The 27,137-nt window shown below is 46.2% G+C and overlaps 1 protein-coding gene across 3 annotated transcripts in view; it reads right to left on the reverse strand.

The window, feature by feature from the left end:
- The window catches only part of ZNF341 (zinc finger protein 341), a 43,119-nt gene that overhangs the window by 4,663 nt on the left and 11,319 nt on the right, over positions 1 to 27,137 (reverse strand). For 2 of the 3 annotated variants that reach the window (XM_007446826.1, XM_007446827.1), the window contains exons 5-12: positions 23,417 to 23,668; positions 19,546 to 19,720; positions 17,836 to 17,926; positions 16,002 to 16,195; positions 15,076 to 15,266; positions 10,292 to 10,500; positions 3,486 to 3,582; positions 1,737 to 1,869 (exon numbers count right to left, since the gene is read on the reverse strand). In XM_007446826.1, the coding sequence (XP_007446888.1) occupies positions 1,737 to 1,869; positions 3,486 to 3,582; positions 10,292 to 10,500; positions 15,076 to 15,266; positions 16,002 to 16,195; positions 17,836 to 17,926; positions 19,546 to 19,720; positions 23,417 to 23,668 (1,342 nt within the window). Of the gene's footprint in view, positions 1 to 1,736; positions 1,870 to 3,485; positions 3,583 to 10,291; positions 10,501 to 15,075; positions 15,267 to 16,001; positions 16,196 to 17,835; positions 17,927 to 19,524; positions 19,721 to 23,416; positions 23,669 to 27,137 lie in introns of all 3 variants that reach the window. The other variant, XM_007446825.1, reaches the window with a different exon arrangement.

Raw genomic sequence — 27,137 nt, forward strand, 5'->3', positions numbered from 1 at the left:
CTGGGCCCCGCAAAGGGGAGAGGCCACAACAGGGAGAGGCCCGCATAACGCAAGGAAAAAAAAAAAAAAAAAGATTAAGGTCGATCTGTGTTTCCTGATCTGGAAAGATCTCCTGGCTATATTGCTAGGGGGAAAAGAAAAGTGTAGGACAGCTTAATACAGTCTCCTTTTTGTTAGGAAAAAATACAATCCCCATACTCCAAAAAAGCCCTGGCCATATGGGTTTGTACCGACACAGAATATGCAGGGAGAAAGGTAGGGGAGGGTACACACCAAACTGTCAGTAGCAATTAAGATTTGAAGGGGGAATTTAACATTTTACTTTAGGTACTTCCATACTGCTTCCATTTTTACAAAAAGCATGTATTACTTTTGAATAATAATAATTATTTTAAAAACCATAAAGAAAGCAATTTGGTAATATCTATCAAAATTGCCAATGAAGTTACTTTTTTTTTCTTCTTTCATCATAAATATGAAATATATGTAACAGAAAATTTACCATTTTAACCATCTCTAAGCGTACACTTCAGTGGCATTAACTACATTCTTACTGTCGTGCTACCATCACCACTATCCATCTCCAGAACTTTTTCATCATCCCAAACTAAAACTCGGTACTGCATATACATTTTAACCTAGCATTTTTTCCACTGCTAGGAATGTACACTACAGATATATTCCCAAAAGCTTGTCAAGAGACCCACACAGCATTGTGTATACAAACTAACAGCTGAAAAAATAATTTAAGCGTCCATCCATAGGGAACTGGTTAAATCAAAGATGGTAAATGCAGGAGAATACTATGCAGCTGAGAAAAAGAAGGTGCCATTAGGAATATCTTCAAGGTACCTCGATAAGCGAAGAAAAATGGCACATAACAGTTGTAATATGTGCCTGTTTGTGTCAAAGTAAAAGCACGTTTTGTATAGATGTAAAATAAAACTAGAATGTCCCAGATGAGACCACTAACAGTGATCACCTTTGGGGAGGGGAATTAGGATCACTCTTCAAACTGCAAACTCCAAGTCACAAACTGATGGTGGTTATTTTAACAACTAAAACTGTACAGCTAGAAAATACTGTTTTGTGAAACTTCTGTTTCAGTATATTCTGTGTGTAAGTATGTGTTTCCTGGGTTGCATATAAAATGTATTTTTTACCGTAGGCCATAGTAAAAAAAAAAAAAAAAAAAAAAAAAGGATTGTCCATCTGAGGAGAGATGCTTTTGTATTATCAAGGATTTTTTCCTCAGGTTTTCTCAATCTTTAGACTGTTTTCAGTATAAAACAGAACAGAATTTTTTAACTAATAAAAAACATTTTAAAACTTACAAGAAAATAAAGTGTTGATGTATCTCAGCTGGGGAACTAAGGAGAGAGGGTTCTATCCAGGTTTGGGAGGGAATTTTGCATTGAGCACAACGCCCCCACCCCCAGGGGCTCAGAATGGCCTCAGGGGCAGAGCCAAGAGTCCCCCCACCCACCTCCCGAGGCTCATCTCCACTCTAGTGTTGGTGGGAACCCCTTGTTCACTTGAGGGGGCAGGCAGGGGCCAGGAAGGGGATGGGAAGGGGGGGATGAAGAGAGGGAGGGGATGGGCAGGAGGGAGCTCAGGAAGAAGGCTGAAGGAGATGGGGAGGAAGGCCAGAGGGGGATGGGAAGGGGAACAGAGAGGGTGTCTGGGGGGAGGGGAAGGGGGACTGAGCAGGAGTTGGTGGGGGACAGGGTACCCACCTGAGTGGATGTGAGCGTGCAGCTTGAGGTAGTGCTCCCGCCGGAAGAACTTCTTGCACACCTGGCACTTGAACCTGCCCCCACTGCCGTGGGTGGGCAGGTGACGCCGCAGGTAGCGTTCACAAGGAAACACCTGGCAGAACGGAGGAGTCAGCGTCAGGTCTGACTCACCAGCCCTCACCACGTTATGAGCTCAAGGGGCCCCTCGTTACCAGCCCTTACAGAAACATCTTCCTTTCTGCCCACTGGGGGTCAAGGCCCACAGTGTCAAGCTCAGCCATTAGAACCTCATGGCTCCCACTACTCACCCATAAGCCCAGTCAAGACATGCGTGCCCTGAGCTTCTGCTCAGGCTGTTGTTTCTACCAAGGGAGACTTTCTCTTAGCCTGACAAACTCCTACTCATCCTTTAAGACCCAACTCAGGTCACTGCTTCTGTGAAGCCCTCCCTGACTCCTCAATGCCACACCAGGCAAAGCAAATTCCCCCCTTGAATGTCCACCCATATTTTTAAAGTCAGCATCTAACTTATTGAAACACAGCCCTTTGCTTGTACGGGATCTCCAAGAGGGCAGAGAGGGGCTTTCATTCCTCAGCACAGGGCCTGAATCAAATGACTGACAAGCAAAGGAATGAATGAAAAAATGAACAAATAACTGAAGAAATAAATGGAAAGGTAATAAAAAGCCAGAAAACACAGAAGCCAAAATTTCTTTCCTCCCCAGGCATAGGAAAAGCATTCGTTCATTTTTTCATTCATCTGATACAGAGAAGTAAGTGGTCAAGGCCACAGACCCATCAACTTACTAGCCCCATTATTTCCTAGCTGGATGACCTTTCTGTTCCTTGGTTTCCCTGTCTATAAAATGGAGATAGTAATAATTTGCTTACCTCCTAGGGTTAAATGAGTCAGTTGAGACAAAATGCTCAGAATAGCATCTGGCACATGGTTCTTGCTAATTCACGATACCTTTTATTCAGACCACAAATTCCAAACCCCTAAATTAGGCTATATAATTAGAAACATCTACAATGAGGCTGAAGTGAAACCAGGGCTGTCTGTCCTGGAAAATCTGCCTCATAAGGTTGTAAGAAAATGAGTAGAACAAAGAAACCAGTTAAACACACCAGGGGGATGCAATCTGCAAAATCCAGACTTCAGGAAACTCCACAGGACCGATGGCCCAGTTTCTTCAACAAATACATTAAAAGAAAAAAAAAAGGAGCATCGATGGGGGGAATCTGTAGATTAACAGAAACTTTGGTTGTATCAACCAATCACAATATATCGACCTGATTCAAACAAACTTTACAAGAATTATGTTTTTGGGAAAAGTGGAAAATGGAACACTGCCTGGGTATTTGATGATATGAAGGGCCAGGCTTTAGTGAGGGCTTCCAGATCCACTGAAAAGAAGAACCAGTAATAACAAGGATGATAAGACATCAGGAAGCTGGAGGCCGCTGTTCAGATGCTGGGCCTGGGCCCAGGAGAGGCCTCACTCCATGTCAGCCCGGCCTGGCCCGCCTGGCCCCACAGTAGCACCGGGATGGCCACGGGTGGTGTCCAACGGGTAAGACGGGCCAGGCAGAGCTCTCGCTCTTCAAAGACAAAGTCGTCTGCGGAGACAACCCCAAGCTTGGCCTGCACGTGTGTTGAGGCAGGAGGGGAGAAGGAGACGGTGGGGTCTTCACTCCATCACCTCTCGCCCCTATTTTCGCCCAGCCAGCAAGGGCAGGGTTCCCCACCTTTTGGCAGTGCGGGCAGGGGAAGTTGTGAGTGGCGGTCTGCAGGTGGTGCTCCAGCGCCTCCGGGGTGGAGTACTTGTTGACGCATTTGACACACCTACATGGGGAGGAGCAGAGAAGTGAGAGAGCTGTGTTATGGGCTGGATGCCCCAGCAGGCGAGGGAACCGGCCACTCCCTGCCCCCAACACCAGGAGGCAAAATCCCACATCTGATTCATTCTCCAATCGGTCCATTCTTCTTGCTTGCCACCGCCTCCATCCTAATCCAAACCATCTTGCTCGAATGTGTGCAGTAGCCTCCTCCCTGCCCTAATTCATTCTCCACAGGGGAGCCAGCAGGAACCTTTAAAAATCAAAATCACAGTTTACCCTCCCCCCCCCATATCCTCAAGTCCATTCTCTAGTAGGTCTGTGTCTTTATTCACGTCTTGCCCCTAGGTTCTTCATGACCTTTTTTTTTTTTCTTAGATTCCATATATATGTGCTAGCATACAGTATTTGTTTTTCTCTTTCTGACTTACTTCACTCTGTATGACAGAATCTAGGTCCATCCACCTTACTACAAATAACTCAATTTTGTTTCTTTTTATGGCTGAGTAATATTCCATTGTATATATGTGCCACAAAGTGAGAGAGTGGCATGGACATATATACACTACCAAACGTAAAATAGATAGCTAGTGGGAAGCAGCCACATAGCACAGGGAGATCAGCTTGGTGCTTTGTGACCACCTAGAGGGGTGGGATAGGGAGGGTGGGAGGGAGGCAGACGCAAGAGGGAAGAGATATAGGAACATATGTATAACTGATTCACTTTGTTATAAAGCAGAAACTAATACACCATTGTAAAGCAATTATACTCCAATAAAGATGTTAATAAAAATAAAAAAATAAAATTATGCGTTTACGACAAAACCTTTTTTTAAAAATAAATTTACTTATTTTATTAAAAAAAAATCAAAATCAGACCATGTCACACCCTTGCTTAAAAATCCCTACCTTGGCTTACAAGGCCCTACTGGCCTGACTCACTCCCAGCTCTCAGCTTTCACCTTTCCCCATTGCCCATCTCACACCCTCTGCTCCAGGCCCCCCGGTCTCCTGAATGCACCCAGAACACACCAAACTCGACCCCACCTCATGTTCTTTGTACTTGCTGTTTTTATGACATGGAACACTCTTCCCCTGAGTCCTCCCCTTGGCAGCATCTGCTCAGCCTTCACATCTCAGCTCAAATGTCACCTCCTCAGATAGTCCCTCCCCGACCACCCCGTCTCAAGGTGTCCCCCAGAGCCCAGCCCCAGCCACTTCCTATTATGCTATGCTCTCCAGTTGTATTTTCTTCTTAGCAATTATTATCTGGAATCATTTATTTGCTTACTTCTCTGTCTCCTCCACCAGCAAGTGGGCTCTGGAGGCCAGGACCATATCTGTCTTGTTTGGCTTGTTCATAACCTGCTCTGAGCACCAGGGACAATCTCTTACATGAAACAGTCAGACAAGGACCCACTGTAGAGCACAAGGAACTCTACTCAGTACTCTGTAATGGCCTATATGGGAAAAGAATCTAAAAAGGAGTGGATAGATGTATAACTGATTCACTTTGCTGTATACCTGAAACTAACACAACATTGTAAATCAACTATACTCCAATAAAAATTAAAAAAAAAAAAAAAGTCAGACAGACAAGGATCCAGGTCTGGCTCCTTCCCATCTCTGACCCTCAGTTTCCTTATCCATAAAATGAGGTAGGAATTCCAAGTGGACCTGCCTCTCAGTTTTTCTTAAGATCATAACAAGAGTCAAAGGACACACTGGTGCCAAACAGCTCGTAAACTGCAAAGCACACAGACACGGTCTTTACTCTAAACATCACTCGCTAACATGCTCGCAAAATAGCAGTTTCAGGCCTCAAGCCACTCTAAGGAAAAGATCCCACCGTCTCCCCACCACAGAACATTCACCAGCAAATGGGCCCGTTTACAATGCAGTACCACTGAGGAATGCCAGAGGCAGGTGGGCAACTCATGTTAAAAACAGAACCATGGGGACTTTCCTGGTGGCGCAGTGGTTGAGAGTCTGCCTGCCAATGTAGGAGACACGGGTTCGAGCCCTGGTCTGGGAGGATCCCACATGCCGCGGAGCAACTAAGCCCGTGCGTCACACCGAGGAGTAGCCCCTGCCTGCCACAACTAGAGAAAGCCCGCATGCAGCAACGAAGACCCAATGCAGCCAAAAATAAATAAATAAATAAAAAATTTAAAAAAAAACAGAACCATGGACCCTGCTATCTGTACACCAGGGCACGTGGGAAACCCGCAGTCAGGCTGCACCTGTGGTGGGCCCCGGGGACGCCCCCTCAGGCCACACCCTGAAAACCACAAGCTAAATGCCTCCAGATGGCAAGAAAGAAGGAGCAGGAGAGGTGAGAGCAGAGCTACCAGGAGGGCAGAGACCTGGTGAGCTAGTGGGAGGAAGAAGACAGGAATCGCACAGGCTCCGGCAGCAAGGATGCAGTTTCGCAACAGCATTAAATGAAAACTCCCTGCCAGAAACGCCACCCTATGTCACCCAAAGTAACATCCCCAGCACCAGGTCAAACCAGAGTCATGTGTCTCCTGATACAGCACGCTGAGAAAGACACAGCGTCCCTTTGTGATACTCCTGCCAAAAGTGCCAATCCTGGCTCCACCCTGAGGTCAAATCAGACAAACCCAAACTGAGGGCATTTTACAAAATTACTGGCTTATACTCTTCCAAAATATTAAGGTCATGAAAGACAAAGACAGAATGAGAACTGTTCCAGCTTAAAGGGGACTAAAGAGACACAACAACCAAATACAATGTGGGATCCTGGATTGGATCCTGGGTCAGAAAAAACATTTTTTTTTTTCTTTGTCTATAAAGGATGTTATTGGAACAATTAGAAATTTTTGAATAGAGTACATTAGGTAACAGAATTGTATTGATTTAACTTCCTGATCTTGATAACTACACTGTGCTTATGTAAGAGGTTATCCTAATTTTTAGAAAATACACACTAAAGAGAAAGGGTAAAGGAGCATCATGTCTGCAAATTATTCCCAAAAAGCTCAGATTGTGATAAAGTAAGTGTGTAAGGATTGTAATATCGGGGAAATCTGGATGAAGGGTGTACGTGGGAATTCTCTGTACTATTCTTATAACTTTTCTAGAAGTCTAAAATTATGTCAAAATAAGTTTAAAAAGAACACTTCCTGAAAGTGATTGCCTATGGGATGAGGGAGCGGGTCAGGGTGGATAGGGAATTCCTTTTCACTCTATGCCCTCCTGTAGTTTTAAAATATTGCATTGTATGCACATAGCAATTATTTTTTTCAAGTAGGTAAGTAATCTTTTTTAAACCCCTCTGTGATCTTTGACCTGCAAAATCACTTCTAGGAACTTATTTACAAATGAGCAAAGATATATGTCCAAAGTTGTTCCTGTAGTGTTGTTTATAATAATGACAAACTGGAAGTAACCCAATTAACCTGCAATAAGGAATGAGTTAAATAAATTACAGCCCATCCACATACAATGGAATACTAAGTAGCTGTTTAAAAGACTGAGGCAGGTCTGTTTGTGCTGAGGTGCAAAGATATAAACATTATAGTTTTAAGTGGTAACGCCAAGTATATGGAATGATCCTATTAAATTTTAGACTGTTTGTCAGAAGCTGTGCAACAGGAAGATGGTGTGATGAATTTTCACCAGATTCAATAACTGTGTTTGGGATAACCTAACTCAAATATAGCCTGTGATATTTATAGCTATAAATATGCTTATTACAGATATATACCAAAGGACATGTACCAAGAGGTTAACAGGGTTTTGTTTTTTGTCTTCTTGTGGGTTTTTCTAAAAATCCATTTCTGTGAATTGAACATGGATGACTTTTGTAACTAGAAAAAAAAATACATCTTATTTTTAAAAGGAAAAAGTAAACATACAGCATATATATAGTGACATGTATGAAATTCACTTGAGGGAGTTGGGGAGGCTCCACAGGCAGGCCAAGGCAATGTGGCCCAAAGCAGGCAGAGCAGCCGGACTGACAGGACCTGCCCCCGTGAAAATGGAATGAAACCACCACACCCACTTAAATGTCACCATGAGAGAGAAATAAACTCTCACCTTGTTAAAGCCACTGTTATTTGGGTCCCTGTTACAAGCAACCAAACCTAGATTTAAATTATATAATTAATAAACATTGCAGCAATAATATTTATTGAGTACCTATTATGTTCCAGGCACCATGTCTAACTGCTTCATACTCATCTTACTTGATCCTTATAAATAATCCAATAGGGTAGGCACTATCGTATTGCCATTTCACAGGTGAGGAGACTGAAGTTCAGAGTGGCTGAATATCTTGTTGAGGTCATCCATCAGGTTTGCAGCTGAGCTCAGATTTGAGCACAGGGAGGTGGCTCCAGAGCTCTTATCATTACCCACTACACCATTCCACCCTTGGGCCATCCAGATGGTGTCCTGCCTCCCTGCACCTTACTTTGGGGCCAGAAGCTCCAATGGCTACAAAGGGCCTCTGACACTCTATAAACTTGGCAAGAGAACCTGGGAGACGTGATCTACTGCAGGCACAGGGCCATCATGGGGCTCAATTTTCAGCCTGCGAACTCCAAAGCCAGAGCTATGAGGCTTCCACAGTCCAAGACAAGAGTCTGAAACCCAGTTCTGTACTGACGTTGTTACTCTGGTGGGCAGGTCACTTCTCCTCTCTGAGCCTCAATGTCCTAATCTTCAAAATGGGGAGAACACCACAGCTACGGACTGAACGGTGTCCCTCCAAAATCTGCATGTTGAAGTCCTGACCCTCAATGTAATGGTATTTGCAGATGGACCCTTTGGGTAGTGATTAGGTTTAGATGAGATCATGAGTATGGGATCCTCCAGGTAAGGTTAGTGACCTTATAAGAAAAGACCAGACAGAAAGGATGCCCTCTCTCTCTCATGTGTCTATAATATTTTGTTATAGCCACCTCAGCTGACACAACCTACCTCCCAGGATTGCAGGGATCAATGTCCCTAAGTCAGGCCAAGGCACCTAGGAGTTGCTCCCTTCCTTTTACTTGGCATCTCACTCTAGAGAGCCACACAGCTACAGGGACTCATAGAATATCCACAGATTGGAACGGCAAAAGCAAAAGAAAATGCCCTCTGAGAACAAATGAGAATTACTCATCATTATGTAGAAATCTCCACCCCTTAGCTGGTCAGAGCTTCACCTGGTTTTCCTGCCTCTTTGGCCCCATTTCCCAATCTCCCTCAGGGTCAGTTGCCCTACATCCCATTTCTCGAGCCCCAGTCCCCCTGCCAAGTTCTCAAAGCTCTTGTGATTTCTACAAGGTCCTCATGCCCTGGCCCCACTTTCTCTCCCAGGCCCCATCTAAACATCTCCTCTCCCTTCCATTCTACAGAACAGTCATTCTAAACCACATGCTATTTTATTTTATATCGCTACACCTGCTGTTCCTCCTGCTAGGTATGCACTTCCCACTACCCACTGTCTACCTGGCAAACTCCTACCCATCCTTCAAAACCCAGTTCAGATGTCATTGTTCCTGGGACACCTTTGCTGCCCTACCTCCCACTTTGCGTAATATGTCTATGATAGCATTTTATCACAGTATATCCTAAGAATATATACACTCCTGTCTCCCTAAGCAGCCCATGCATTCTAAACTCAAGGTCTGTATTTACTTATTTTTGAACCCCAGAAGCCTCACCCAGGAGTTAGAGGGGGGCCCCATTAACAGAGGTCATCAGCCAAGTCTGTGCAGATACAAGTTTGTACAGAGAAGCAAAAGCCATTCTAACATGAAAATATTCACTAATGGACTAGAAGAAGTCCCTAGACAAACACTCCAATTTTGTTTTCACTATCCCCATGCACTACGTGCTGGGTTTTGTGAGGCAGCTGCTCCCAAGAGACATAAGGGAAATGTGCGGCGAAATGAAGGCAGAGCAAAAATGAGGGGTTCCACCAAATCATGAAAGTGATGCTGGATGACACCATCGGCGTATGAGTGTAGAAGAGGGACCAGAAGGCAATCGAGGAACAGAAACTCTACAAGGATGATCACAGGATCGATGGCTCCAAAGAGAATGATCTGAAGATCTAAGGACTAAAAGCATGAGGCAAAACGGAGGGAGCCCTTCATCGTTTCTGCCAAAGGGACCTTCTTTATGACTGAAACAGAAAAGTACAACAATGTACAGGGTTGTCAGAAAACTACCCCCAATGAAATCTGCATTTGATTCATTCCTTGTCCGTTCTAAGAATCAGCATGTAGCTTCAACTGTAACCTAAATTTTACAGATTATAAAACAAAGGAATATTATTTTTATGATTTTTTGCTTTCAGATACATACTTGTCCATTTTCTCATTTAAGAATCAGCGTACCATTCCAACTGTAACCTAAATTGTGTAGACTATCAGACGGAATACTATTTTCATAATATTTTACTTTAGAAAAACAAATCTTTTTTCCATTACGAACAAGGAAAGAACATTGGCTTCCCTTTTTTAAGATTTTTTTTCTTTTTTTTTAGGATAACTGTCTGCCAACTTGAAGAATGATATAAGGCAGGCCAGCATCTCTTGCCCCCTTCAGTGCCAAGACACAGAACCCTCTCTGCCAGGCTGGACCCTGGAGCCTCAGATTCCCCTTTGAGATGTCCCACTGGTCCTGAGCAGTCAGAACCACCAAGGGACCAGACCCCTGGGCTCCCTGCAGGGAGAGGGAAAAGGGAGGGCACGTACTTGTAGACGGCACTGTCCTTCTTGGGGCTGTGCTGAGGCAGGAGGCTGTGTGAGTACTGATGCACACCCAGGTCGTACAGCGAGGGGAAGTCCTTGCCACAGAGGTGGCAACGGTAGCTCAGCTCCTCCTGGTGACTCTTGATGTGCTCCAGAAAAGTGTCGAGCTTTGGGAATGTCTGCGCGCAGCTTTTGACCACACACTTGTACACCTTGAGGGAAGAGGCAGGGTCGGTGAGGAAAGGCAGGAGAGCTGCTCCACTGCCGCCCCCTGCCCTGTGGCATCCACCTCGAACACTGCTTGTGGAAGACCCAACCGCTGTTTCCCTGCTCCCCTGCTACTGCAGCCTTGGTCTTATTTTGATTAGAGGGTCCCCTCCTCTCAGCCAGTCACAATGGCCCCATTACCCTCCCTGCAGGCTCTGTGTGGTCTGGGTATGCTTAAGAAAAAATATCCAAAACCTGGAATGATAACATCTTGAAAAGATGTGAAAAGATGACATGACGTCCTTCCAGTGTCATGCTAGAATAGTGGCTCTCCAACTTGAGCCTGCATCACGATAACAGATTATGCCACTCCCAGCAAATCTGATTCAGCAGGTCTGGGTGGCCTGAATATGTGCATTCCTACCAAGTGCCCAGGTGATGCTGAAGCTGCTGGGCCAGGGACCTCACTTTGAGAACTGGTGTCTGGCAGGCAGATAGGTAAAGGCAGTTAAGCCACTGAGGGTCACCCTCTGGGTGATGTGACTTGTTTTGACTGTTTACTACCGATTAGGACCCAGACTCTAAAGTTAAATGTCAACTTGTAGAAAACTGATCCAATGTAAATGATTTTTCTCATGTAGAAAAGATAACTCCAAAGGTTTTGGTACCCTGAAGACATTAACCAGATTTGTATCTAACTTAGTAATCTTATTTCAGGATTCCTTTTTTTCACTGACATAGTTATATAAGGGTATAGATATCAGTGTTTCATATCCTCTTTTGACTGGCTTTGTCATCCTCCTAGTTCCCTCATTAATGATTAAGTAAAATTCTGACTCATGTTCACTATGTTATTTGTATGAGAATGATGTTTTTTAACATTTTGAAAATTATACTTTGACAAGTATACACACTCCTCATAGGGCTGCATGACACACTCAGATACAATTCCACATGCCCTTTCTTCCTAACAAAGTGAACCCTGATTTGTTCAGAGTGGCAAGATGCCAAATCAAGTTAAAACATTTGATCCCCTTACATCGAGTGTCAGCCATGTGACTCCTTTCTTGCCAATGATAAGTAGGCAGTAGTCTTAGGGGAAGGAATCACTCCCAGAACAAAAAGACAAAAGCTTCCTAGGAGAAGTCCCCTCTGTTTTTTGCAGTTGTCCTGACTGGAATATAGATGTGATGACTGGAGGTACAGCAGCCATCCTGCAACCTTGAGGATGAAAGCCACATGCTAAAGATGGCAGAGCAGAAAGCCAAGAGAACCCTGCTATATAAGCCCAATGCTACCTACTTATGGACCTCTTGTGATGTGAGAGGAAAAAAACCCTAACCAGTAAGCCAGTTATCTATTATTTGCAGCATAACAATGCACTCCTAAATGACAGAGCATATGCACTGGCTCTGACCAATGAGAGGTCTACAGAAGGCTTCTGGGAAAGGTTTCCTTGCTCCTAAAGAAGACACAGAAAATACAACCCCTTTATGCTCACGGATAATACTGTGTTTGATCTTCTGCCTAGGAAGAGTGACTACCATCACAGGACCACAGGCAAACCACCAGCAGGGGACAAGACCACACCTTGAGATAGTGGAGACAAGAGCTAGAAAGACACAGGGTCCTTGATGCTGGGTTGAGTCAACTGACTGTCTCGGGCCCAGAGCTGCCCTATCTTGGGTTTTCTTGCTACGTGAGATAACAAACTTCCTAATTGTTTAAGCTAGTTTGAGTCAAAGTTTTCTGTGATTTTTCCCCCAAAGATATCCTAACTTAACTCCATCAATCTCCCTGCTAAGAATCTATCATAAGGGGACTGCCCTGGTGGTGCAGTGGTTAAGAATCCTCCTGCCAATGCAGGGGACACGGGTTCGATCCCTGGTCTGGGAAGATCCCACATGCCACAGAGCAACTAAGCCTGTGCGCCACAACTACTGAGCCTGCGCACCACAACTACTGAAGCCTGCGCTCCCTAGAGCCCATGCTCTGCAACAAGAGAAGCCACCACAGTGAGAAGCCCACGCACCGCAACCAAGAGTAACCCCTGCTCGCTGCAACTAGAGAAAGCCCATGCTCAGCAGTGAAGACCCAACACAGCCGGAAGAAAAAAAAAAAGAATCTATCATAAGGAAGAAGTCAGAGATGTGGACAAAGATTTGATTACAACAATGTTCACCACAGTTTTGTTTATAATAGCAAAACTCAGGAAGTAACCTAAATGTTCAACAATAGGGAATTTTAAAAAATGTAGCCATTGGGAATTCCCTGGTGGTCCAGTGGTTGGGACTCCACTGCTTCCACTGCAGCGGGTACAGGTTCGATCCTTGGTCAGGGAACTAAGATCCCTCGTGCCACATGGCATGGCCAAAAAAAAAAAAAAATGTAGCCGTTAAAAATTTTGGTTTTTGTTTTTTTTTTAAATAGTGACATGGAGACTTCCCTGGCGGTCCAGTGGTTAAGAATCTGCCTTCCAATGCAGGGGACACGGGTTTGATCCCTGGTCAGGGAACTAAGATCCCACACGTGGCGGGGCAACTAAGCCCACGTGCTGCAACTATTGAGCATGCAAGACACAGCTAGAGAGCCCGTGTGCTGCAACTACAGAGCCCACGCACTCTGGAGCCCAAGCGCCACAACTAGAGAGAGAAAACCCACACACCACAACCAGAGAAAAGCCCACTAGAGAGAAGCCACGCGCCGCCACTAAGACCTGACACAACCAAAAATTAATTAAATAAATAAATATATATTTTTAAATAGTGACATGAGTAAATGCTCAGAATATAAAATTAGATTCAAAAACAAAAAGCACAAGAAAATTTACACTGAGTGAAAAAAATCAGTCTCAGAAGGCCACATACTTGACGATTCCACATATACAACATTCTCAAAATGACAAACTTATAAGGACAGAGAGCAGATTAATTTTAGTGGTTTCCAGAGGCCAGGGATGTTGATGAGGAGGGTGGGTGTGACTACAAAAACCCAGCACAAGGGAGTCTCTGTGGTGATGGAATCCTTCTGTATCGTGATTGCAGTGGTGACTACTCAAATCTACACAGGTGATAAAATGACATGGAACTATACACACACTTTATATCAAAGTCAGTTTCCTACTTGTGATACTGTGTCTGGTTATATAAGAAGTAACCATTGAGGGGAACTGACTGAGGGTATGAGGGACCTCTCTATACCATCTTTGAAACTTCCTGAGAACAAACAATTCTTTAAAAAGTCTTTTAAAAAGCTATCTCAGAAAAAAAGCATACTTCAAAATTATATATGTGTACAGATCCCAATTATAATTTAAAAAAAAACAGAAAATCTACAAAACATACTGCATTTTGGGCTGCATTCATGGGAGGACACATTGCAAGGTGGTTAATGACATGGGGTTTGGAGTCAAATCAACCTGGCTTTGAAGCCTGACTCCGTCACTTACTGGCAGTGTGACTTAGGATGGGTCACTTAACCTCTCTGTGCTTCAGTTCCTTCACCTGGATATACTGAAAATGCCTATCTCTAAGGTTGTTATGAGAAGTAAATAAAGTATTGAATGTAAGGTACTTAGCAGAGTACCCAGCATGTAATAAATAGTAAATATTAACCTAAACATTCTTCAGACTTTTCTGAATTTTCTAATCTTACATTGGGTGTATGATACTTTTATAAGGAGAAAAAAAATAACTAATAAAGATTATTTAAAAAAAATAAAGACTGGAATAGAGTTACCATATAACCCAGCAATTCCACTCCTAGGTTTATACCCAAGAGAATTGAAAACATATGTTCATACAAAAACGTGTACACAAATGTCCACAAAAGTATTAGTCATAAAAGCCAAAAAGTAGAAACAACCTAAATGTCTATCAACTGATAAAAGGATATTCAAAATGTGCTATATCCATACAACAGAATATTATTTGACAATAAAAAGGAATAAAGTACTGATACATGTTACAACACAAATGAAAACATTATCTCAAAAGACCACGTACTATATGATTCCATTATTAAATGTCCAGAACAGGTAAATCCATGGAGTCAGAAAACGTATCAGTGGTTGCCTGGGGCTGGGAGTAGGGAGGTGTGACTACTAACAGGTATAAAGTTTCCGGGGTGATAAAAATGTTCTAGAATTAGTGTGGTGATGGCTGCGTAACATTATGAATAGATTAAAAACTATTAAAGTGTACACTTTAAAAGGGTGAATTTTATGGTATATGAATTATGTCTCAATTGAAAAAAAAAAAGGCTGTAGTCTTAAATCCCCATAGGTAGGTTTTTAGACCCTAGGTCTGCTCAGAGGAGTAAGGATGCTTCCTGTGTCTGGTCCCTTCATTATACGACCCTTGAGAGGTGGGCTTCCTCCCCTGGGCAAGCACCATAGCCGCCCAGTAAGCTGGCCCCACCCAGGCAGAACGGACGAGGAAGCTTGGTCCATCACGGTCACATGGTAGCTCAGAGCAGCCGAGGACCACTTCTGTCCCTTTCTAGGCAGCACCAGTCAAGGCTCATGACTAGAGTCGGTGTTGCCCGCCCACCCCGACCCCTGCTCCCCGCCACCCACCTACCTGCTCGTTCTTATGCTGGGTCATGTGGGACTTGAGCTGGAAGTAGGTACTGAACTTGCTGGGGCAGAACTGGCACAAGTAGGAGCTATCGATGAGGACCACCTGCTTGGCCTCCAGCTTGTCCCCCTCCTCCTCGCCTGCTGTGGGCAAGGCCTGGGGCTGCGGGGCACTCGACAGGGTCTGGCCCAACCCTATGGAGAAAGCCAGGGAGGGAAGTCACTGAGAAAGGCAGAGGGAGAGCCAGGACAGAGCCACGCCCCTCGGGAAGGACTCCCAGGGCACCTCCTGCGGGCTCCCCTGCATTCACCCCGCCACCTACCACGAGCTCGGGGTTGGATGCTGTACCCGAGGCCCTGCACTCACACTCAGCTGGTGCGCACAGACACAGCCATTCCAGGGGCCAACGTACTGAATACTTACATTCCAGAAGAGCTATGCCTCAAGTCTCCCCTCGCAGGCCTTCCCCTTGGACACTCTAGACCTCTCTGTGGTTGTTAACAACACTGACTGCCACCCCCAGCTGTACTCACAATGCTTCCCAGCTCCTTGTTCCAATTACAATCATTTGTTTAGTTGTCCTTCCCTCACTCTCCCTGAGGACGGGGGCCTCTGACCTCATGTCCGTAGGCCCAGTGGCCTGGCACACAGTAGGCCTCCCTCCATAAATGTTTGCTCAATGGTAGACCCTCTGGTGCCAGGCACTGTAGGAGTTTCGAAAGAAATGGTTTCTTCTCTAGAGCTCACAAGAACTCAGAGGGCACACACACAATGGCTACACAACGCAGTAGGGTAGTTCCAACTGGCAGGTCATGTGAAAGTGGGCATATGTTGCTTGCACATTAGCTGCCTGTGGCTGGTGCTGCTCACCCCCAGGGCTGCATAGGGAGGCTCCAGCCAGACAGAGCCCAATGGCCACTTCTACCCACCTGTGCTATCCTCATCCTCCTGCCTGCTGGGGTTCAGGGCCATGACCTGTACAGTCACAGAGTTGCGAGAAACGGTGCCACCGCTGCGTCCTGGAGGCCACACCTTGTGGGTCTGCATGTGTTTCTTGACATTAGACTTCTGGGCAAAGGCACGGCCACATGCAATGCACTGGAAGGGCTTCTCACCAGTGTGGCTGCAGACACAAGGCTTGTCAGCACCCGCGTGTCGGAACGGGACTGTGGCCTCAGCCGGGGAGCTCACAGCCACCAGGAAGGCCCAGGCAGAGCGTCCAGATGCTGCTGGCCACCATCCTGACACCATGAGGACAAGCCCTCTTGCTGAGGCAGGCAGACCAGAGACAGACAGACCCTGGGTTCCTGGTGACATTACTGAGCTGCTGAATCAACCAGCCCTGGAGCTGACCTTCTCTGTGGCCATCTCACATTGTGAGATAAAACATTTCCTAATTGTTTAAATAGGGATTTCTGGTTTTTGAAGGAGAAGACATCCTAGCTGCCACAACACAGCACTTGTACCATTATTTAACATTTTCCTTCAAATCAATGTACTTTTTAAAAACTTAATAATTTAAAATGAAGTTTCCTGTTGTTATTATATATGGAAAACCACTTATAAACACACAGTAACAAAAAAATGCAATTATTTATAAAACAATATTATTAAGATCTATAGGTGCACCATCCAGTAAGGTAGACACAAACCACATGGAACTATTTAAACTTATTAAAATAAAGTTAAAAACTCAGTTTCTCAGTCATACTAGCTACATTTCAAGTACTCAGTAGCCATATGCTTACTGGCTACCCTATGGACAGTGGCTATTGGGGCCTTTACTTCTTTACAGAAAGTTCTATTGACACACACTAGTGTAGACCAGTGGTTTTCAAAAGAGATTGACTTTGCTCTCCCGGGGACATTTGGCAATGTTTGGAGACATTTTTGGTTGTCACAGCTGAGGAGTGAGGGGTGCTACTGGCATCTAATGGTTAGAGGTCAGGGATGCTGCTAAACATTCTACCAAGCCCCAGGCAGCCCCCAGAGAAAAGCATGATGTGATCTAAAACATCTCAATAGGCTGGTAGACCCTGGTCTAGAGAGAAGCTGCTGCATGCCGTGGTTGGAATCTCAGGCTCTCTCTCTCTCTCTCTCTCTCTCTCTCTGTTATAAAAGATGAGCAAGTACGTGAGAGGCATTAAAGACAGACTACACCAAACTGAGGCTTTCTCCTTTGCCTGAAAGAAATTGAAAAGATAATTTTCTCACTATGTCTTTCAAGTCTTTTCAACACCAATATCCATAAACCACCTAAAATCATCTCATGTCCCAATGTGCCACTCTGTGGGAAACACTGAACAAGTACACCCCTCCACTCACAATGGAAAACCTGAGGTCCAGAGGGGCTCCTTGCAGGTTCTTGGGACAAGGGGTGTCAAGGTTAGTGAGCAGACAGCTTGTAGAGGCATATTCATACAGCATGGCTGCCCTCGAGGCCAGCCCTTTCTGCAGAAGTGAGACTGAGGCACGCCTCCCACCCACAAAGCCCCTGTCCATTCAAGTAAATTCCTCCCCCACCTCAGCCCACTTGGACCTTCCCCATCACAGCAGGCAGGCCCCACAGATCCTTCCCACTGCTCCTGAGAAAGAAAAGGGAAAAATCATCCTGAGCTGGACTGAAGGTCTGAGAACCATGGCAGACCAGATGGGGTCTTGGTCACCACCCAGACCAAGGGGCTGAGAAAGGAGCATCACTTCCACGTGAATCCCTCAGCCTACCTCCCCCCAGGAAACGCCTGCCACACCATGCCTGGGTACCTTCGGATGTGCTGCTGCAGGTCGAAGTTTTTGGTGAATGACTTGTCACAATACGAGCACTTGAGTTTCTGAGCCTTTGGCTTCCCTGCAGCTGACCAAAAAAAAAAGACAAAGAGGGAAGAAGGGGATGGTGAGTCTGAGGACAGAACTGAAGGTGCCAAGGGCAGCTTCCAGCCACTCTACCCCCTGGACTTGGGGCCAGACAGCTCAGACCCTGGGAGGTCTACACCCATGGACAGGCAGGGGAAGAAGACTGTGAGTCTCTCACAGTGCCTGGGGGAGAAAAGCCCAGCACACGCTCTGGCTGGGAGAGTAGAGCAAACGCCTCAAAGGCTCCCTTCTGCCCTAGGATAAAATTCAACCTCTCTGCTGTGGCCTGTGGGGCTCTGCATCCTCTACTTCCTTCCAACCTCATCATTCTTACCATCCAGCTGCAGCGGACTCCTTGCTAACCTTGAAAGACTTTAAACATGGTCCCACCTCAGGGCCTTTGTACCTGCTGTTCCCCCTTCTCTAAAAGGCTTGTCCCTCAGATAGTCACAAGACTCTTTCCTTCTCACCCCAGACATATAGGCAGCATCATTTTCCAGCCTCTCCCCAGTACTCTCATAGTACTCTGTTAATCTCCTTCCTAGGGTGACCCATAAATATTTATTTATTCCCTGTCTCTCCCATTAAACTGTGAATAATTAAGGGTAAGGAAATCATGACCCAAGATGCTAGATTTCCAGTTTGTTTGTTTGTTTTAATATTTATTTAATTTATTTACTTGGCTGCACCAGGTCTTAGGTGTGGCATGCGGGATCTTCTTTGTGGCATTTGGGATCTTTACGTGTGGCATGCGAACTCATAGTTGTGACATGTGGGATCTAGTTCCCTGAGCAGGGATGGAACCCAGTCCCCCTGCATAGGGAGTGTGGAGTCTTAGCCAAGGGACCACCAGGCAAGTCCCTAGATTTCCAGTTTTTGACACCAAGCCTAGCACACAGATGCTCAACACGTTTGTGAAAGGAAGGAAGGTTGACTGAAACCCCCTGAAAAATTCTGAATTCCTCTGCCTTTCCCCACTACCACCACTTTTTGACATTGCCCCTAACCCCATGCTTACCATCTCCAAAGGGGTGGCAGACATCACTGCTTGCCTGCCTATTAACCACTCACCCCTTCTTCTTTCTTCATAAATCCCCTACATAATGGGAACATCAATGTTCCTGGCAAAAGAGACATTTCCCAGCTTCCTTTGCAACTAGATATGGTCAAGTGACTAAGTGCTTTGACCGATGAGATGTAAGCAAAAGCATCATGCAGAACATCTGGGAGTGGGAGATGCCTCTTTTATCCTTCTTACTTCCTGGAATATGAAATTGATGACTGGATCTCCAGCAGCCATTTTACACGATGATGCACCCTGAGAACAAAAGCCATGTTCTAGGAATGGCAGAGCAGAAAGATAGAAGAAATGTGGGTACCTGGTAATTATATAGGCACACGATCTCCAGATTGCCTGCCTCTGGACTTAGTTCACACAGAATAACAAAATTGTATCATTTTGAAGTCACTCTTATTTTGGATTTTCCATTACATGCAACCAAACTTAATCCTAACTATCACAAAAGGGAAGACTGGAATTAAGCAGCCTGTGGATAGACCCACGCTGAGGAAAGATGCCATGGCAGGCTGTGGGCCCACCTTCTGGGAGTCCACTGGAACCTTTGGTCCGTCGGGTCTTCAGCGATGGTGGGGAGTCAAAGGTGGCCACTGCGCCCCTGGTGGCGCTGGTCATGGGGGCAGCAGTGTTTGGTCCTTTCGGTTTGAATCCTTGTTTGCCGGGGCTGTACACCTGGGGGGTGGGGTATACTGGAGCCTCCACACACTGGTTTGGCACCTATAAGGACAGAACAGTCAGGGAGAGTGCCCTGGGAAGGGAGGGGAAGACCTGCCCCAGCCAGTGGGACCCTCACTGTGTCCCTGGCTGATCTTAGCCACCCCAATCTACATCACCATCCTAACTCCTCCACCTTGCTCAGTCACCCCAGTCACTCCCAAGACCTCGAAGAACTTCATGATGCCAGCAGGCTAGAAGGAGCTTTGGAACCAGGCTGCCTGGGTTCAAAACCTGACTCTGCCACTTAACATTTAACTGACCTTGGGCAAGTCTTTTAAACTTCTGTCTCAGCTTCCACATCTGTAAAATGGGGCTAATCATAGCACCCCTCTCACGGGGTTATGAGGATTAAACGAGTTAACAAGTAAAGAGCTTAAAACAGTGCCTGGCATATAGTAAGCACCCAATCAACATTAGCTGTTGTAATTGCCATTATTATTAGTAGCAGTAGTTTGCTTGCACAGGAGAACTAGGAAGTCAGAAGGGTCTATGCCCTCACCAGCAACTCCACTTCTTAACCGTCTCCACCTGATGCCACACCAGCACACATCCCTTGGCCAAGAATTGACACTGAAGCCACAAGAAAATTACCAAATGAATTCTGAGCCACCCAAACTCAGTGACCACTAAGCTTACATCATGACACTGGGGTGTGAAGAATTCATTTATTCATTCATCTATTCAGCATTCATTGGTCTTCCTGGGCTAGCCTATCCCAAATTCCATTTCCTAACCTTCTCTGCTTTACTTTTCTTCTTAGACATATCATTATCTAATAAATTGTACATTTTACTTACTTATCTTGCCTATTATCTGCCTAGTTTCATGAAGGCAGGGACTTTTGCTTTGCTTTTGTTTCTTCCTCTATTCCCAGGCCTAGAGCAATGCTTGGAACAGGGTGGAGACTCAATAAATATTTGTTGAATGAATGAATTCATTTACGTATGTACTGGGCATCTAATATGGCACCAGTAGGTGCTTCTGCCGGGTCTTGTCTGTTGGGCCTTGGAACCATTCCTACACCTGCCCATGCTCTCTCCTGAAATGTAAAGGTGGGAAGCTGGGAAGCACATTCCCAAGCATCCTTGCCAGCACAGTTCTGAACACAGATTAAGTTCTGCCCATGAGAAGCATCTGCATGAGATTTGGAAGGCAGAAGGGAGGCAGAAACAATTCTTCTCCGGCAGCTGTGCTGGGAGATAGGTGGGTTTGCAGTCATGAGTTTCGGAGTGGCTGGCTGAACCCTACGTTCCCCTCCTGACCACTAGCCCCAAGGACAGCAGCGCAGCTGGAACCTCAGCAACAGAATCCTACAGCTTCCTCACCTCTGGGTACAGCAGCAGTGTCCCAGTTCTAAGGGCCAAGGAACACCAGTGACCCTGAAAATGAGTGGTGCTCAACAACCCTGACTTTTGCTCCTCCAGCCCTTCCATCAGCTTTGTAAGCACTAAATTTCCTGTATTAAATCCCTTTGCCAGAAATACCTAGAGTGGTTTCAATTTTCCTGACCAATATGGAACTCAATAAATATTTGTCACAGTGAATGAATTCACTCATCGTTCAAGTCATTACTGAGCAATTACATGACTGCCACTGGGTTAGTTCTCATTATCCTCACAGCTCTGCAAGGGGAGTTCCCATTCTAGAGGAAAGGAAACTGAGGTCAGAGGACCCTATTTCAGATACCTACTGTAGGTGTACCACAGGCCAGGCACTCTGCCAGGTGCTAAGGACGCAAAATCAAAGATGACTCAGGGGGCTTCCCTGGTGGCGCAGTGGTTGAGAGTCCACCTGCTGATGCAGGGGACACGGGTTCGTGCCCCGGTCCGGGAAGATCCCACATGCCGTGGAGTGGCTGAGCCTGTGAGCCATGGCCGCTGAGCCTGCGCGTCTGGAGCCTGTGCTCCACAATGGGAGATGCCACAACAGTGAGAGGCCCGCGTACCGCAAAAAAAAAAAAAACTCAGGCTCTGTCCTCAAAGAGCACCCTCGTCTACATGGAAAATAAACAATGGCAGCTACCCCTATGCTGGCCCCCTCTGCCTATGAGATCATCACCGTCCTCTCAGCATCTCACTGACTTAATTTTTTTTTTTTTTAATTGAACAAGGTCCTTTTGCGTTATTCTCCCAGGCTAGGGAAAATCCCCCTGCAGGCTCTTATAACATCACATGGCTGGTGGAGGAATTTTCCCACTGGTCTAGTTCTCTTTCCATATAAATGCTACCTTACATGGAATGCCTATATGGCTGGACTCTAGAGTGAGTCTGAGATAATGTGACCTCAAGTGCAGGTAGTCTCTTTCTATCATAACCATGCCCCCCAGCACTGGCGTCTGGCATGGTTCTGAACTCTTAGTGCCTTGAGAGTAGACTGCTTGTAGCTCAGAGCTCTTTAGCCGGGAATTAATATGGTACATATGGAACAGGCACACCTCGGAGTTATTGTGGGTTCAGTTACAGACCACTGCAATAAAGCGAATATCGCAATAAAGCAAGTCACACAAAAATTTTGATTTCCCAGTGCATATAAAAGTTATGCTTACACTATCCTGTAACCTGTTAAGTATGCAACAGCATTATATCTAAATATATATATATATATACCTTAATTTAAAAAATTTTTTGACTTTATTGCTAAAAAATGCTAACCATCACCCATGCCTTCAGCGAGTCATAGTAATAACATCAAAGATCACAGATCACCATGACAAATATAATAATAATGAAAAAGTTTGAAATATTGCAAGGATTACCAAAATGTGACACAGAGACGTGGAGCAAATGCTGTTGGAAAAATGGCGCTGATAGACTTGCTTGACACAGGGTTGCCACAGACCTTCAATTTGTAAACAAAGCACAATATCTACAAAGTGCAATAAAACAAGGTATGCCTGTACGCTGACTGAATGGCCTCAATTCTTTACCTCTTCTAGTACCCAGGCCCTTTACAGTGTGACTTGCAGCTTTTCCCATCAAGAGGTGGCACCTATTTCCCTACTTCTTAAATCTAAGCTGGCCTTGTGACCTGCTTTGACCAACGGAAGTGACACTGTATCACCTACAAGCCTAAGCCTCAAGAAGTCTTGAGCATTTCTGCTTGCATTACTGCACGTCCACCACTGTGGTGAGAACAGGCCTGGCTAAACTGCTGGAGAATGAAAGATGCATGCAGCAGAGCCGGGTCACCCCACCAGACTTATCCCACACTGGGCCGTTCTAGAGCAGCGGATGCCAGCCAACCTCCAGACATATGGGAGAACCCAGCCAAGATCAGCAGTTGCCAAGCTGACCACCGTAGACCTGAGAAAAATAAACACTTTTTCCTATATACCACTGAGGTTTGGTGGATATTTCTTACAAGGCTATAGCTAACCAATATACCTAGCGTGTTAAAAAATATGAGACACTCACATATGTAATTTTTTGGAATCCTGTCCCCAAAAGGCAGGTATTCTCTTGACTGTCCTGCGCATTCCCTGAGGGCAGCTTGTATTTCTGCTACAACCTCTACTTCATTCCAGTTTCTCGTGGTTTGCATTTTACATTTACACGTGTAATGGCTCAATCTGGTTTTGCCCTCCACGGTTCTCTAGCAGTGTCTGGCACACAGCTGGTGTTCAGAAAAGGTTCAGGTTACCCATGATGACCATGACCAGTTTCTCCCCCTTCATCCCAAGCCCCAGCGTCTGCTCACCTCCAAGGGTGGGTAGGGCTGCATTCCCAATGCCTGGATCTCCACCGTTCCACTCCCAGTCAGGGGTGCTGTGGCACTATACACCTCCACCACGCCATTCCCGCCAGGGTTGGGACGCCCGGGGGGACCCAGGCTCTGGGATGGGGGTGGTGGAGGCTGGGGGGGTGGAGGTGGAGGCAGTGGTGGAGGGGGTGGAGGAGGAGGTGGAGGCTGCGTGACGTAGCTCGGCGTGGAATGCATGTTCAGGCTACTCTGAAATCAGAAGAGAAAATTAAAGTGTCACAGCCTCTTGATACCAGCTGTCTGATTTATCAGTGGGGAAGGACATTTGCCTTAGCCAGCCAGGCGGAAAGAACAGCCACTCATAGGCAGCTCAGAGGACGGGGCTGAGTGAGGGCATGGAAACAAAGTCACGGGAGAGTTCGAGGAGCCATCAGTCTGGCGTTGCTATCCCTTTTCTCCGTGACAGTCAGCAAAAATGGCCCAGCTTGTGCAGAAATGAGCTCACAGAGCAGGCCTAATGTTGTTGTCTTTAGAAGGGCTTGCTTGTAGGACTGACTCTGAACTGGCATCTGAGAACGTGCCTTGTAGGTTTCCTATGTCGATAAGGCTATTTTGCCCACCTGGGCACTGACCCTACAACAACCCACCTAGACTGTTCGCACAAACAATGTGATTTATGGTGAACCCCTCCTTCCCACGTGGGGGTCTGAATTTTGGTTTGTGGCTGGGTGCCTACGTGACCGATCCCCAATGAAAGCCCTGGCCTTAGAGTCATAGTTGTGCTTCCCTGGCAGAAACACTGTGCACATGTTGCTGCTCTTTTCTGCTGAAGGAAGATGTATGCTGTATGCAGCCCCGCCACTTCCCTGAGACAGAACACTTTGGAGACTTGGAAGAACATTAATTTTCTCCAGACTTCAGCTGCTGGGTCCTTTTCCCTTGCTGATCCTGCTGTGTATCCTTTTACCTAATAAACCACAGCCATGAGCACAACCATCCCAAGTTCTGGGAGTCTTTCTAGAGAGTCACCAAGTGTGCTGGTGGCACAGATCCCCGAAACACAGCCAATGACTTCTAGAAATTGATCCTACAAAAATAATCAAGCAGGTGGGCAAAGATAACCATACGTGGATGGTATTCCAGTAGTTTTTATAACAGCAAAAAATGGCAACGACCTAAATGTCCTTCCATGGAAGCCTGGCTAAACAGAGGATGGTCCATCCACATGGAATGGAACAGAACCCTTTGTGGTTGTTAAAGTGATGGTGCTGGGCTTCCCTGGTGGCACAGTGGTTGAGAGTCTGCCTGCCGATGCGGGGGACACGGGTTCGTGCCCCGGTCCAGGAGGATCCCACATGCCGCAGAGCAGCTGGGCCCGTGAGCCATGGCCACTGAGCCTGCGCGTCCAGAGCCTGTGCTCCGCAATGGGAGAAGCCACAACAGTGAGAGGCCCGCGTACCGCAAAAAAAAAAAAAAAAAAAAAAAAAATGATGGTGCTGATCAATATTTCATTAAAGGGTGTCTCTCTTAATTGCTGTTCCTTGGGTTCCATAGTCATGTCTAGAGAAAAACTGGGGGTGACAAAATCAAAAGTATTTCTTTACTGCAGGAAGAACCCAGGGGCAGAGCAAGGGAAGAGGCAGAATGCCTCCCTCACAGCCTGGTTTGACCAGGGATCCTTTTTCTATTGGAAAATCCCAAGGAGCCACTGTTCTAAGGAACACTTTGGGAATACTGATGTAGGGTTGTAGGCACAGAGAGAGAATGATGTTATACAAAAGGCAAAGTAAGAAAAGCCAGTTCCAGAACAGTGCATATAGCCTGACCCATTTATATAGATGTGTGCGTATATATATAGATATGTACGTATTTTTTTAATTTAATTTTTATTTTTGGCCTCGTTTGGGTCTTTCATTGCTGCGCGTGGGCTTTCTCTAGTTGCGGCAAGTGGGGGCTGCTTTTTGTTGCAGTGCACAGGCTTCTCATTGCGGTGGCTTCTCTTGTTGTGGAGCACGGGCTCTAGGTGCACGAGCTCAGTAGTTGTAGCACACAGGCTCAGTAGTTGTGGCTCGCAGGCTCTAGGGCGCAGGCTCTGCAGTTGTGGCGCATGGGCTTAGTTGCTCCACAGCATGTGGAATCTGCTCGGACCAGGGCTCGAACCTGTGTCCCCTGCATTGGCTAGGCGGATTCTTAACCACTGCGCCACCAGGGAAGCCCAGAAATAGCTTTTTTTTTTTTCTGGCTGCGTTGGGTCGTTGTTGCTGCGTGCAGGCTTTCTCTAGTTGTGGCGAGCAGGGGCTACTCTTCATTTTGGTGCACGGGCTTCTCATTGCGGTGGCTTCTCTTGTTGCGGAGCACAGGCTCTAGGCGCACAGGCTTCAATAGTTGTGGCACACGGGCTCAGTAGTTGTGGCTCGCAGGCTCTAGAAAGCAGGCTCAGTAGCTGTGGTGCACGGGCTTAGCTGCTCCACGGCATGTGGGATCTTCCCAGACCAGGGCTCAAACCCATGTCCCCTGCATTGTCAGGCGGATTCTTAACCCCTGCACTACCAGGGAACTCCCAGAAATAGATTTTAAATAAATATATTTAAAACATACACATCTGAGTCTTTTCTTTTCTTTCAAATATTTATTTATTTGGTTGCACCGTCTTAGTTGTGGCAGGCGGGCTCCTTAGTTGCAGCAGGCAGGTTTCTTAGTTGCAGCTCGAGGGCTTCTTAGTTGTGGGTTGCCAGCTCCTTAGTTGCAGCACATGGCCTCCTTAGCTGTGGCATGCGAACTCTTTCATTTATTTATTTGTTTGTTTGTTTATTCTTGGCTGCATTGGGTCTTCACTGCTGCACGCGGGCTTTCTCTAGTTGCGGCGAGTGGGGGCCACTCTATGTTGTGGTGCACAGGCTTCTCATTGCGGTGGCTTCTCTTGTTGCAGAGCACTGGCTCTAGGGCGCGCGGGATTCAGGAGTTATGGCACACAGGCTTAGTTGCTCCGAGGCATGTGGGATCTTCCCAGACCAGGGCTCATACCCACGTCCCCTGCATTGGCAGGTGGATTCTTAACCATTGCACCATCAGGGAAGCCCAACATGCGAACTCTTAGTTGCGGCATGCATGTAGGATCTAGTTCCCTGACCAGGAATCGAACCTGGGCCCCCTACATTGGGAGCGTGGAGTCTTATCCACTGGAACACCAGTGAAGTCCCTCTATGTGCATTCAAAGGTCAGGAAAGCCAGACACCAAAATTTCGGCAGTGTTTTCTTTGGGTAGAGAGAGTAAGGGTGATTGACTGATTGATTGATTTCCCAATTTTTTCTTTTTTTTTTGGCAGCACCATCTGGCTTGTGGGACTTTAGTTCCCCAACCAGGGATTGAACCCAGGCCCTCGGCAGTAAAAACGTGGAGTCCTAACCACTGGATCGCCAAGGAATTCCCTGATTTCCCAATTTTTATTCTGTAAAGTTTCAAACCTACAGAAAGGTTGCAAAAAGAATACAATGGGGCTTCCCTGGTGGCTCAGTGGTTGAGTCCACCTGCCAATGCAGGGGACACGCGTTTGTGCCCCGGTCCGGGAGGATCCCACATGCCGCAGAGTGGCTGGGCCCGTGAGCCATGACCGCTGAGCCTGTGTGTCTGGAGCCTCTGCTCCACAGCGGGAGAGGCCACAACAGTGAGAGGCCTGTGTACCGCAAAAAAAAAAAAAAAAAAAAAAAAAAACAAATA

This window comes from Lipotes vexillifer, unplaced genomic scaffold (assembly GCF_000442215.2).
Source record: "Lipotes vexillifer unplaced genomic scaffold, Lipotes_vexillifer_v1.1 scaffold75, whole genome shotgun sequence".
Lineage (NCBI taxonomy): Eukaryota > Metazoa > Chordata > Mammalia > Artiodactyla > Lipotidae > Lipotes > Lipotes vexillifer.